The 13,138-nt window shown below is 37.8% G+C and overlaps 2 protein-coding genes across 3 annotated transcripts; both read right to left on the reverse strand.

Moving 5' to 3' along the window:
* Positions 1-72: 72 nt before the first annotated feature.
* On the reverse strand, positions 73-9,755 carry LOC122414356 (AF4/FMR2 family member lilli-like). 2 transcript variants are annotated; one of them, XM_043425562.1, is made up of 6 exons: positions 8,493-9,755; positions 7,729-7,785; positions 7,495-7,599; positions 6,556-7,385; positions 6,152-6,202; positions 73-5,959 (listed from the first exon to the last, which is right to left on the reverse strand). In XM_043425562.1, the coding sequence occupies exons 1-6, from the start codon at positions 8,575-8,577 to the stop codon at positions 5,156-5,158; spliced, it is 1,932 nt and encodes a 643-aa protein (XP_043281497.1). In that variant the 5' UTR covers positions 8,578-9,755; the 3' UTR covers positions 73-5,155. The 2 variants fall into 2 exon arrangements, with proteins under 2 accessions (XP_043281497.1, XP_043281498.1); XM_043425563.1 differs by lacking the exon at positions 6,152-6,202.
* A 143-nt stretch (positions 9,756-9,898) lies between these two features.
* Positions 9,899-10,918, reverse strand: LOC122414361 (uncharacterized). The gene is made up of 2 exons (XM_043425574.1): positions 10,760-10,918; positions 9,899-10,538 (listed from the first exon to the last, which is right to left on the reverse strand). The coding sequence occupies exons 1-2, from the start codon at positions 10,760-10,762 to the stop codon at positions 10,134-10,136; spliced, it is 408 nt and encodes a 135-aa protein (XP_043281509.1). The 5' UTR covers positions 10,763-10,918; the 3' UTR covers positions 9,899-10,133.
* Between the last annotated feature and the right edge of the window lie 2,220 nt (positions 10,919-13,138).

Genomic DNA, 13,138 nt, shown 5'->3' on the forward strand with positions numbered 1-13,138 from the left:
GTTACTTGTTTTTAATTGAACAAATAAATGGCTATACGTGTAGTGGGGCCAATATTTTCTTCGTGGAAGAAATATAATCCCATTATTTCCATTTTTATTTCAAGCTCGAAGCTTTATGTGCACATAATCCTAATTAACGATCACTTGTATAACAATATACTGATATTGATCGAGTCTGAGGTATTCGATATACAACACGGTATAATATACATACTTGTCATTTACAATAAACTTGCCACCTTTTTTCCAAGCATTATTATTTTTCTTCATAATATTATCATAATAATAAGAAGTATTATTTTCTCTTTGAATTGTTTAATCTCGTCGGGAAATTACGACGGAATAAGTGATTATTGATCGTTTTTTTTTTTTTTTTTATAACCGAACCGTATATTATTGCCTAAAAGCCCAATTTTTGGTTAAAAACCTCACGAGAAATATAGCGACGGTTCCATGAAAATTTTGCCGACAGAGGATTACGAAGGAATTTGAAAGTTTGGAAAAAAGTGAACAGTTCATATTCGTCCAAACGGACACATACACGGTTTTACAGCATGGAAGAAATTCTTTCGTTCTTTTATCTTTTTTTCGTTCAATCGATATCGCGACAAATATTGCGAAAGAAAAATTTTCGACGATTTATTATTATTCTTACTATTCTTATGAGCGTTGGTAAAAAATGGCATTGAATATGAATAAAAGAGTAATAGAAAATGCACTCGTGTAAAAATCTCCATAGTTTCGGACTGCTGGGGAATGACAATAATTGTCGAGTATGCACATCACGTGTACACACACGGACGTAATGCAAAATGGAGCGGAACTCCTTTTACTCTGTTCGGAGATAATTACAATAGGATTTTTCGATTCTATTATTATTTTTTTTTTTTTTTTTCATCGAGGAACTTTTTTGCCCTTTTGCAGTTTTATTCTCTCCTTTTTGAACCAAAAGGATTAAAAAATAATTCTAATACGATAGGGTCTACGATATTCAAAGGTGTGTAGCGCGGCACCGCTTGACCTTCGATTGACGGGATTGCTATCAATTGGAAGTGAAAAAATGAAGAAAAAAAAATCATGTACAAATAAATATAAAATATGTATTTAAATGCCACAAGGTTCTCCCATCTTTATATCTCACTCTCACTCTTCGACTTGTTTCTTTTTATTTTTGGAAAAAGCCTCCGGTTTGGTAAAATAATTCTCGTTTTCGAATGAAAATCCGTCATTCATCGGTTCGATTTCGAAAATCAATAAAATTCGACCTTCTTCGTTAACATAAAAAAAAAACGAGCCATAAATACATGGATACACGTGTACACGTATATATTGAGACAGACGTTTCAGTGGCTCTTAGGGCAAAGCCGAAACGAAAGGGCCCATATGCGTTTATGTGAACTCATATATGGGGGGGGGGGGGGTAAACATGCTTTCGAGACACTCTCTCAGGACCTCGCAATTCGTCTCTGTTACACTTTACACTTCAACTTCACGCACGCCTGACACAACTATGTACATTACTTTCCAATCGCATATACGTATGTGATAGGTATCTTCGGGAAACCTTAGTAACGAAGACACATTAATGAATAAATAATCAAAGTAATAAAATTGATTCTTCCTAAAATGGAAAAAAAAACAGATGTATCTTTTTTACCAAATTAGCCTTTGTGACTCGAAACTTCTTTAAAGTGGTTAAAAATGGATATTTTTGTTCTATTTAATTCTCCAGATGGTTGTTAATTTTTCTTAACCACCCTAATACGATATACGCTCAATTATCTAGGAAATTCGTACAGGAATTTTTAGTATCTACCAAAGTGAAACGTTAAACCCATTCGAAAAAAAATCTTTTCTCTCACTTTTTAATTTATACATACGCTTTTGCTTCGATCGCGCAGCGTATTTCGCAATTTATCGTCAGTCTACGCATTATTAGCTCTATGCTCTTCTAGTCGTTAAGGTATTCGCTGAATTTTTAAGTTTTACAATTATTTGGAATCACTCATGCGTTATGATTATTTTCTTTTCTGCATGTCATTTGAGACTGAATTTTCGTCTGATTAAGTAAAGCCTGCCAGAGTACAAATCAGCAGCTGGAGATTGGCATGATTTAGCAGTTTTATTTATCAATACCGCGTTATTCAAATATTGAATTATATTAGGTTAAAATAAATGTCCCTTTCCTTATCGGAATGATAATTTAATAACGTTTCATAATTATATATGCCAATCCCTGCAACTGTGGATGTCTGTACAAAATAAAAAAAAAAAAAAAATTGGCAAAGTATTATGATAGTACGTTGATGCAGTAATTACAGGCTCGCATAATACATGTTTTTTCTTTATCACGCTCTCGTGGACTCTCTTCCTCGCGCTCCCGAGGTGTCTCGCGGATCTTGAGAGAAGAAACAGGAAGCACGAAATTTCGGTACGATATTACGCAGTAACAAGGATCGATTTCGTTCGAATTGATCGTCCTAAATCAATCGATTTCACCCTATTTGCTCTCGACCGTTTATTTTTTCTCTCTTCATTCACTCACGCACATGTACACGAGGAATAAGAGCGCTCCGACATTTATATTACATTACAATTAGATATTTTCGAGCCTCTTATTCGCCCTTTTTCCCTCGTCGTTTTAACGTTTAATTTTACTGGTTTTTCGCTCTATCTAATTTTATACGAATTAAATATCACAATCTATGATAAGGAGACAAAACATTCATTTGCAGCGTTGCTTAATCGCACGATTTTAGGCGTAGATCGAGGACAAAATCATAAAAACGAAAGAGTTTTCTCGTTCTCATTCGAAGTTTAAATAACACGATGAGGCAAAGAGTATCGAGGTATTTGGAAACCCAGGTTGTATAGAACAATCATTAACATTTCAAAAAAGGAGAAAAAATAGTTCACTCGCAACAGTGTGTGTGTTTTTTTTTCTCCACATGCAATATACACTCACACGCACTCTCGTATCATTCTTCCTTCTTTACGTTTAAGCGTACAAGATGTACGTTCGTGTACCGTGAGCGGGTTTATCGATTTGCTAAATCTTATCACGGATCACTTACGTACAGGAGCAGTCTTAGAATAATCAAATCAACGGGCTCGTTACAACGGCAATACGTAAAATCAGGTGAAACAAATTCATTTTTGTCTCTCTCCGTTTTTTCGTTTCACTGCCGCCTCGTTGCGACTCTACATGAACAATGAATTTGCATATTAAAGATTGGAGCAACGAAAACTAGCCCGATGAAAATGAACGATATTAGCTCTGCCAGGCTCAATATTACCATTATTCTTATTGCTGGTTTTTTTTTCACCATTTTCAAAGTTTTTAATTGAGCAATCGTTGAGAATTGTTTCAAAAAACGATCAAGAATGACTAAAATTTCTTGTAAAACAGTAGTACTACCGTATTCTTTTGTATTTTCGTTTCTTTGCCTACTCTCGAACGTCAATTGTTGAGTGATCAATATACATGCAAATAGATTGACAAATTAATTTACAATTTACAAGGAAAATCTCAACGATACGAATCTCCAGTGTGTCCTCTCTGTTTTTTCTGTTTTCACAAGTAATTGATCGTCATTTTTTATCGTTAGGCAAGCGTTTTCTTCTTTCGGGACTTTATTCTATAACATCATTAGTCACTAATTTTTATTGTTTTTCCCTCGTTTTTTTTCACTTTCTCCATTTTGGAAGCTATAAGAGATCCATCTGGCGTTTTTGCGTACATTAGTCCAAGTCGAGTATTATCGGCCTCGGTTTATTTCCGTACGAAGCTTTTCTCGAGAGCTTTCTCACTTTTTCTTTTAATCCTACTCAACAACAAACCCCGAGAAATATTCAATGTCCCCTTCTTCCTTTTCATAGTTATATATACTTTTTATTCCTGTGTTTCTTTCTTTTTATGCGTTTAAATGCATTTATTCGTTTCTCATCGTGGCTAAATATAAACGACAATTACCTTGGCAAGCTACCAAATGGAAGCGTCGGTTGAGAAACTCATCGATCTTTCTTAAATATACCCGTACATCACTTTGAGGATTTTACTCGCTGTACAGTTTCAAATTCAAAGACTGCTGTATTCGTTTGAAGAGGAAAAAATATCGAAATATTATGATTTCTTTAGGATTATAGATTAGTGAAAAAAACGTTGTCAAGACAATTCGAAAACTATTATCTTACAACACGAGTGTACAGCCAGTAATTCCTGAAATTAATTTCATTCATGATCAATCGATAAAATCAATAATTTATCATTCTTAATATTACTCGTATACGCAAAAAACCGTAAGAGATCCGTTTGTATGTTAAAAAAAAAAAAAATTACACGAAAGCAATGTCGTTAGGTGAACATCGAATTATTGAATGTTTGTACATCGATTGAAAGACTACGAATTAACAAAAACGGTTTCGATCGTCGGTGTTAATACTAAAACTAAAGACTCTCGTTATGTACAATTGATAAAATTTTAAAAATTCCTACAAATTCCTACATGTGAATATTCATAATGTATATATGCAGAAAATGCATGTAAACATTCATATGAAACTAAATAGAAGCCTTGATTTTGTCACATCAAAAAACCGATTTAACGTTTTTCTTCTCCCCGACAGATTGTACACATAAAACAATTCGTTAACTACACGTTCTATCGGAGACATTATGTATGATAATCATTATCGAGCCATTACTTATAAAACCCATGACAAATTTATCGTTTTCAAATCTACCCAAAAAACTGAACGAAAAATTGATCAACTCCAAAGTATTTTCCAACCTTAATTTGAAAAAAAAAAAAAAACAATTTCGTATTGAATTGACTCAAAGTGAAAAAAAACCCTAAAATTGTCTTTTATCTGCGCACCAGGCAGGGATTTGACCCAACTTAACAGGCTTTGGACTCTTGGAATTGTGAATAATAAAATAATCAAAGTAATGATAATAACAACATGTACAACATTAGCATCAATAACAACGTTTGGGAGCCCGTCGAAGGCTGAAAAAGGTTCTTCAGGCCCAAGAGAAGATTGGTAAATGAAAATAAAATGGAAATTTTACGATTGAGAATGATGAAAATGATAAGTATACAAAAATTGATGATGCGTGCGAGAGTCCTCAGCCTGGAGTGGGTGGGGTTTTGTGTCAGTGAATATTGAAGTTGTACTGCTTACGGTTGGATGTGATGCGAAGCCATCGGCTTACGGCCAATGGTTCCGGATGACAATTTGACCAAGCAATATCGCTAAAGTGCGGATAAGGGGTCGAGGTTGTCGTAGCCTCAACTTGTATCGAGGTTGAAAATTCTTGACGATATTCGTGCTTGCTTCTTTTGGTATGACGACTGAGAGGACTCAGAAGAACGCTGTGACTGTTGTTCAGCCGTTTTCCATTGGCCATTTGTTTTGTATGTTGTTGCTGTGGTTGATTCTGCTGTTGCTGCTGCTGCTGTTGTGGCTGCTGCTGCTGCTGCTGCTGCTGAGGTGATGTTTCACTCTGTTCGACAGGTTCGAACATACTGAGACTGGGCATTGAAGCCTGAGCCTGATAATTTCTCGGCGATTGAATGAGACTGTTACTAGTACGTGGCAATTGAACGACAATCTGAGATTTGGCATCCTTGTAAACGGAGACCGGAGAATAGAGAGTCATGCTCTCGACAGGATCGATCTCGATTGGTGCTTCGCTCCCAGTGTCAAGTACATTTCCTGGTAGCGTTCGCGAAACTGACATGGTCGTAGCGATCGTTGGAATCGCGGTTGAAACAGTCGCCGGAATCAACGTTGCAACGGCACTCGTTGTCTCGTTGTTCGATGTGATCGGTGATAACGACGGGAGGATAACGGATATCGGCGCCATCATGGACTTTCCAGGATTTACCATCGACGAGTTCGCCAGTGCTGATTCCAACCTGAGCTCTTCGTTGACAAAATCCTCCTCCAATTTTGTCTTGACACGAGAAAATAAAAAAGAAACAACGATGTTTAATTTATTTAACAACGAGCAATTACGGCTTGGATCACCGTCAATGTAATAAAAAATTTTTAAAAAAATAAAAAAAAAAAAGCTCAAAACTGGTCTCGATAAGAGGCCAAATGAAAAAAAAAAAAAAAAAAAAAACAATAAGAAACCATGCCTTACAGGTTTAGCGGAGCCATGCGGGGCCAGACACCGATAAAGCAAATCAACAGCCTGCAATAACAAAAACAAAACAACAAAACAAGTATCAACAGAAACAAAAGAATTATTTGTATTTTGTTGTCGTTGTTTTTTTTTCTTTCAAGTTTTTCTGTCATTTCATGGGTTGTGAATATATTTTATTTTCCAATAAACAAGGGTGAGAATTTAGATTTTGTTTTCGGTGTCTGTTTCATCTCCGATATTTATTCTGTCAATCGGTAACGTGATAACATATGATGAAGTATCTTTTTTGTTTGTGAATAAAAAATCGAACGAGGAGATCATCGAGGAATACAAAAAAAATGCAAGGGGAAGAGAAAACCAACGAGAAAAGCGATAAAAAAAGAGGACAAGAGATTAATTACCTTGGGCAGTGGATAAGTGTCGGGTAAGGAGAGCACCGGTGGTGATCCCGGTGTAGTCTCCGACTCATTGGCAGCAGAGATGTTTGTGTTTGTGGTTAGAAAGGAATTGACGTTGATTGTGGGGTTGGTTGCGGTTGACACGGTCACTGTACCAGTCAAGGTCACCTTGGAAGTTCGATTTGGTAAGTCCTTGGCTGCTCTGTGCTCCGCGAGTAATTTGTCGAAAGCTTTGCTCCGTCCAGCAACTGTACGTCTCAGCGAAACGGTATGAGCTTTACAAGTCAACGAGCGTGTACACGGCTTCCCCGTTTCATCGTTCCAAACACCGCAATGTCGATCCGCGTCGTATTCCCGATCTTTCAACAGGCCACGATCACCCTTGAGTCTTTTACGTCTCGGTTGTCCACTGTTGACCGGACTTTTCACCGGACTCGAGGGAACAATTGTCGTTGCATTCGACGTCGCTTGAACCGCAATAGTTTCCAATGGCGAACGTGGCGACGTTAAAGATCCGATATTTTGCAAATTCGCCTGTTCCGCCGTACGCTTTATCGATGACGATGAAGACGACGACGACGATGACGAAGACGACGACGACGATGATGACGACACCGATGTCGACACTGACGTGGATCCCATGGACGAGGACGATAACGCCGTTGACGATGATGGCGTCCCACTGTGATTCGTTTTACCACTCGATTGAATTTGACCTGAGGATTGCGTTCTCTTCAATTTCGACACTTTGCAATAGGGCGTTTTTACCGTTGGCTTCACGAGCGGTGTCGACGGGGGTGGCAAATTTACCGTTCCGGAAGCGTGTCTACTCTCTGTTAAACGTCAGAAAAATTCAATGATATTCAAAGATTTCTTCTAAAACTCAACATCCAATTCTTTCAGCGTGAATTGAGATTTCACAAATTCACATATATGATTTACCCATGTGCTGTATGAGGGCCTGTGGTTTGATAATCGAGTTGCATATCTCACAAACAACTCCGTAGAAAGTATCCCTTTCGGGGCAAAATCCATAAAGATCGATGTCTGAAAACCAAAAATAATGTTTTTCGATGTACTCAAGATGTCAAGATGCGTAGAACCGAAATCACACATTCTATGAATTCTATCAAATATTTTGATGATCCGCGATACATAATTAAGAAGTGAAATTACCATCCGAAGACAATCGAGTGACTGAGCTGGAAGGTTCGGCATCAGGTTCTTCATCGCCTGTAAAAAAAACTTATAAGTTCCATGTTCAACAATTCCTATAAATTTGAGAAATATTTAACAGTACAATCTCTGTTTAACACAAAAAAATAGAAAACATTTTTTAACATGTCCTCGATCAACTGAATCTCAATCCCTGAAACTTAAATTCAGGTCCATTCATTGGAAGGAAAAGCTGAGAAACTTTATTTGTAGTCCCAGAATGTGAGCTGGGTTATTGATGAGAGAAATTCAATCAATTTGATTAATCGGAGGGTCACTGAGAATGTAAGAGTAAAATCAACACACCGGAATCATCCCCGCACTGCCAATTTCAAAACAATTATGTAACCAGGGTGTACGGTCAAAAATGACACGAAAAAATACTCGAGGATAAAACGAATTCATCTGATGAAAAATTGTATCGAAAAAGTATAATGTGCATTAAAAGGAATAATATAGAAAAAAGAAACGATCGATTTTCTTGCAATGTTGAGGTTCTGGAGTGAATATCAAACTTGCATCTATATAGTTATAGATATATTTGTGGGTATGCATATACATGGAGCGCTTCGGGCGAGTGGAGTGGACAAAGAAGCAACTTTTGGAGGTTAGGTCGATCGTTTGGACGCCTTGGGGGTTAATGAAATGTTTAACAGCAACGATGCTATTGGGAAAATAAGATGATGATGCTAATTATCCAATAAATATTTAGATGCGGAACTTACTTAAAGGCTTGTCTCTCCCGATCCTTTCAATCCAGCTGGACCACGGCTGACCGTGAAAAAATGTTGGGCTGTCACTCCCCGACATTGCCACACACCACACGGTGCGCGTTACGAGTACGTGAATGAGATGGTCAGAAAAATATAGGTGTACTGAAAAATATACTCTCGTAGTTATTTCTCGAAAACTATGACGTAAAATAAGTGCGCCTTTCTTTAATTCTATGTTTCCGATTAGTTTTTGTTATTTTATATTTTCCGCACGGATCGCCGATCGAGCGTCTTATTGACAAAAAAAAATGTTTATTTCGCAGCCACTGGTGGCCCACGAGGTGGACCACACTGCACAGAGTGAAGGAGACACTCCTACAAAATACATTCTTATTCGACCCTTAAAACGTAATATGCGAATTTACGAGTACGAAAAAAACTACGCTCTTTATTACTCGATACCAATAAAATGTTCCCTGCATAATTTTGATATCAGCTACATATATGTTTGATAAGTAATATAGTTCTTCCCGGAGCTGGGAAACGAAAACGTTATTCAAACTGGTTAGGACATGAAATAACATTCAGCGTGAATTCACCCTTTTCCAAACCGGTCAAATTTTAAATGAATCAATAAAAATTCTTTTATGTTTACAAGTTTATATCTTTTCAAGTGGATTTATATTTTGCAGTATGTATCAATAAATTGAAAATCGTGCCTCCCCAAACCTAACTATGCTTTTTTCATTTTAATCATGATGAATATGCTGAAAAGAATATAAATAAGGTTCGGTTAGGACACGCGGGGTCGTACGCATATGAAGATCCGTACATATATGGAAGGTTTTTTTCGCATTTGGTAAAACGCGAAATAAATACTTAACTTTCGGCGTATATACTTGAATAATTGTGCGACCGCATATACTAGCCTGTTCCCAGTTCGATTAAATCATTGATAAAAGAGAGAGAAAAGTCAAGGCGGTTGGATGTGACGTATAGAAGGAGTCGTCGCAGAGAATGTGCGAAATGTATTGTGGGTAGGATATTTTGTTTGCGCGCAACGTGATCGCGCCGGTTAAACCGACCTTCTCTAAGGTGGATTTCCTTCTCCCCACTCGATTCTCCGTTTACGCAAATCTTTTTATTACGGGATAAACCAGATGTTCCGGTGGGTGTTGTCTGCATTTCGGAGCTTCTCGCGTTGAGGATGCAGCCGTGCGTAATGTTTTGACGCCACGATTATTTGAGTGTTGTTAAATTTTATGAAAACACAAACTAGAAAACAAAACAACTCGAGTCTTCGAATGAAATAAAAGTTAATTGTGCAGCATATTAGTGATAGGGATGGATATAACATAGCATAGCATAACTATATGTAAAGTATCCAATGATGTAAATAAAACACAAGTATACAATCATTTTCACGTCAATAATAGTTTTTTTTTCTCAAAATACATTAAGTACTTTCGTTGAAATAATTGACTAGTATGTATTCATAAAACTCGTATAACGGATTCAGTGTGTCGCGGCCACGTGCATATTGGGCGTAAATTTAATTTACGTTGTAAAAAATATTCTCATCCACGTCGCATATACACAAGTACAGGGTTGTTTTGCTCATTATTCATGTTCCTTCATCTTTTTTTTTGTTTTTCATGCCCGGCCAGCGAACGATCCTCTCTGCTGTACCGTTGTCGTTGACAGCGGCGAATTATTCGTGCTTCCAGATCCTCTCTGCGCGGCCTTTATCGCCTCGCGATTAACGTACCAAAAAGGTTGCTTCTCTTTCGGCCACGTTTTTATGCGATCAATCAATTCCTGGTCCGTGTAAGGATCGTAGGGTTGGTAATTTTGTGATTGAGCTCCACCGGTGCTGGATGCACCGGTTTCACCGAAACGTTGAGCCACACCCGGGCTCGACTCGATATTGTTCGAATCCGGGGTAAGGTATTGCGGAAGTACCTCGGGATACGGACGATTCGGATTTCCAGCGTACGGTGATCGCTGCGCCATTGTCACCGCCACAAACAACACCGACACTACCGCCAAACGCTTCAACTGCAAACAATTTATAAAAATTTTTTTATTGCGAGAATATTAAAATAAAACAAAACGATGAATTAATAATGCGTGAATATTCGTTGACGAATTATTGGATAAATGTGCTGAAAAAGTTTGATGAATTACACGAAAAATTCGTTTGAAAGCAGCGTTGAGACAAGAAACAAAAAGAGAATGGTAAAAATTATATTTCTCATTCCTATATACATAGCACTCACCATTTTCAGTTTTTATAAAATTCTTCGAACTTTCACGTTTGAACAGCTGGCACCGTTATCGCGGGTCACCAATGATAAAAATACAAATAAAATTTAGTCAACCTTTCGCGATGATGGCACGTCGAGTTTTGAACTCTGGCATCGCTGCTAGATTGGATTATATACGTAACGGAGGAGTAGGATATGAACAAGAGAACTGGATACGAGGAGAGCGAACGAGGGAAGGGGGACGAGCCAAGTTCCCCGCTACGCAGAGATGCGTCGTCAATATTGATGCCTGGGGAACTTTTCGTTCGATGGGATTTCGGTCTCGCGTATCCCAAACAAAAACAAAAATCCCAGTATAAAAAAAGTAAACAGAGAAGAGTCGTTCCCATTGCGCCAAGATGCGTAAGACTTTTTCTTTTCAATCCGTCCAATAACGACGACGAAAAAATTCCCGCATTTTTTTAATTCAAAGTGGACCGAGAAATGTCTGTTTTAGTGCTGATTTGAGATAAGATAAAAAAAATTATGTGCTTCTACGATGCCAAGGACTCGAGCTTGTGTTCAGGGGACACGAGAGCTACTGCCAATATAGTGCCAATCGTGCACGGTGTAATTATATATATTAACTCGATGCTAGAAAATTTTCAGAAGCACTTGAGAAAAAAGTTGTCCATCGCGGTGTAAATCGAAAACTACTCGACCTATCCTTTTGAAATTCGGCATGGTACTTCCTTGCACAATTGACCATATACGAGAGCATTTTTTTATATCGATTTTTTTCATTTTTGTGCCACTTGGAAGTGAAGACACTGAATTTCGTCTAAAAAATGAGGCCATTTGTTATTGTAAAATAAATAATAATGAAAAGAAATTGAAAAAAATCTCTGTCGATCCTCAAATTCGTGTTAAACGTTTTACTGAAAATATCTATGATTCTGGATGTTATAAAAAAAATAGTGAATTATCTGCTGGCCGAATGCTTATTTTGTTTCGCCGCAAGTAAAAAAAAATGAGCGCGGGTCGTCGAGGGTCACGATAATATTTCCTGCCACGACTGGCGATAATCTGTCCACTCTATTTTAATCGAATCACTCAATTCCTCGTTACGGAAAAAAGAATATCAAATATTTTTCGCTCGTCCATCGATCCTTCCTCTTCTCTACAATTCATTTTTCACACGTTCCTATCAACGCTTCTGCGAAAACACACCATCGTTATAAACAAGAATTAAAAAAAAAAAAAAAAAAAAAAAAAAACACTTTTCTCCCGGGCGGTTTTCTCCCATGTCTCATCGCTCCCACCCGCCGTTCGATGGACCGCTCTCTTTGAGATAACGAGAATCGGTGAGGTCACTCGTATTGTATTATATGCCTCATTTTAAGTGAACCGTCAATGTATGAAAAAAGATGAATCGCACGTTTGTTTGCACACTCGCGCGAGCAACGTTCTCCAAAGAGCGTTTAATTAATGCCTCCGGCGCTCTTCTCGATAGGAGGCGGCCTTAAAAATTCTTCAGCTAGAAAAATGGAAAGAACGAGCAACGGGGAGGAGCTTGCGGCGTTATTTTATTTTTGCACGGGAGCGTAACGAGATCATCGTCGCTGATTATTGCTCTAATAGTTAAATTACGGCGTCATTCGTCTCTTCTGCCTAAGACGGGAAACGCTAACGTTCGCATATGCGCGCCCAAGGTCATTGGGAATGTACAGAAAACTGTTCGAGACCGAAGTTTCTTTTCCCTCGAAACGTTTTTCGTCATCTCGTTCGTCGGGGCTTAATTTATTCGGAGATACAGAATTTATCTTCGAACTTAGAAGTTTTCGTTGAACCAATCAATCAATTATAACATTTCGCGTGAATGTCCCCATGGAAATCGGAAATTCCAACTTATTTGAGAGCCGAAATTTGGAAATACAGCGTGCGGATCTATTCCCGGAATTATTGTAGGATCTTCGGTCTGTTTGTCGAGAAAAGAATTAACGAAAATCTCATTTTTTAAGGGTTATCACAGACCCCTGTACGTGACAGGCACGCTTCCCCCAACTTTAGAGCCAAAAACGAAAACAAGAAAATATACAATGTTTTTAGGCATGAAAGTGACTCGGGAATGGAAAAAGAGAAACACTTGTTCGAGGTTTCAATGAGTTATGACGACGCAAACGGTGGAAGGTTTGAGCAGCTGGTTTAAAATGTAGATACGCATTCGCTTATAAATAGAAAATGGCTGTTGCGACATTTCGCTTGACGATTTTACTACGAAAGTATTAAAGCCGCTATCGTTATATTAAAAAAAAATATCTCAACGAATAAGCTGCTCATAATTTTAGTAGTAATTGCGAGAATAAATTTTAATCCTTTCTTCGATCATCAAAAGAGCAAAAAAGTTCGATT

Source organism: Venturia canescens, chromosome 8, assembly GCF_019457755.1.
Source record: "Venturia canescens isolate UGA chromosome 8, ASM1945775v1, whole genome shotgun sequence".
Lineage (NCBI taxonomy): Eukaryota > Metazoa > Arthropoda > Insecta > Hymenoptera > Ichneumonidae > Venturia > Venturia canescens.

Coding starts and splice junctions, on each gene's coding strand:
- LOC122414356 (XM_043425562.1), bottom strand. CDS start 8,577: ATGTCGGGGAGTGACAGCCCAACATTTTTTCACGGTCAGCCGTGGTCC. Junction 7,600..7,728: donor CACTCGATTGTCTTCGGATG/GTAATTTCACTT, acceptor TTTGGTTTTCAG/ACATCGATCTTTATGGATTT. Junction 6,203..6,555: donor ACACTTATCCACTGCCCAAG/GTAATTAATCTC, acceptor TTGTTATTGCAG/GCTGTTGATTTGCTTTATCG.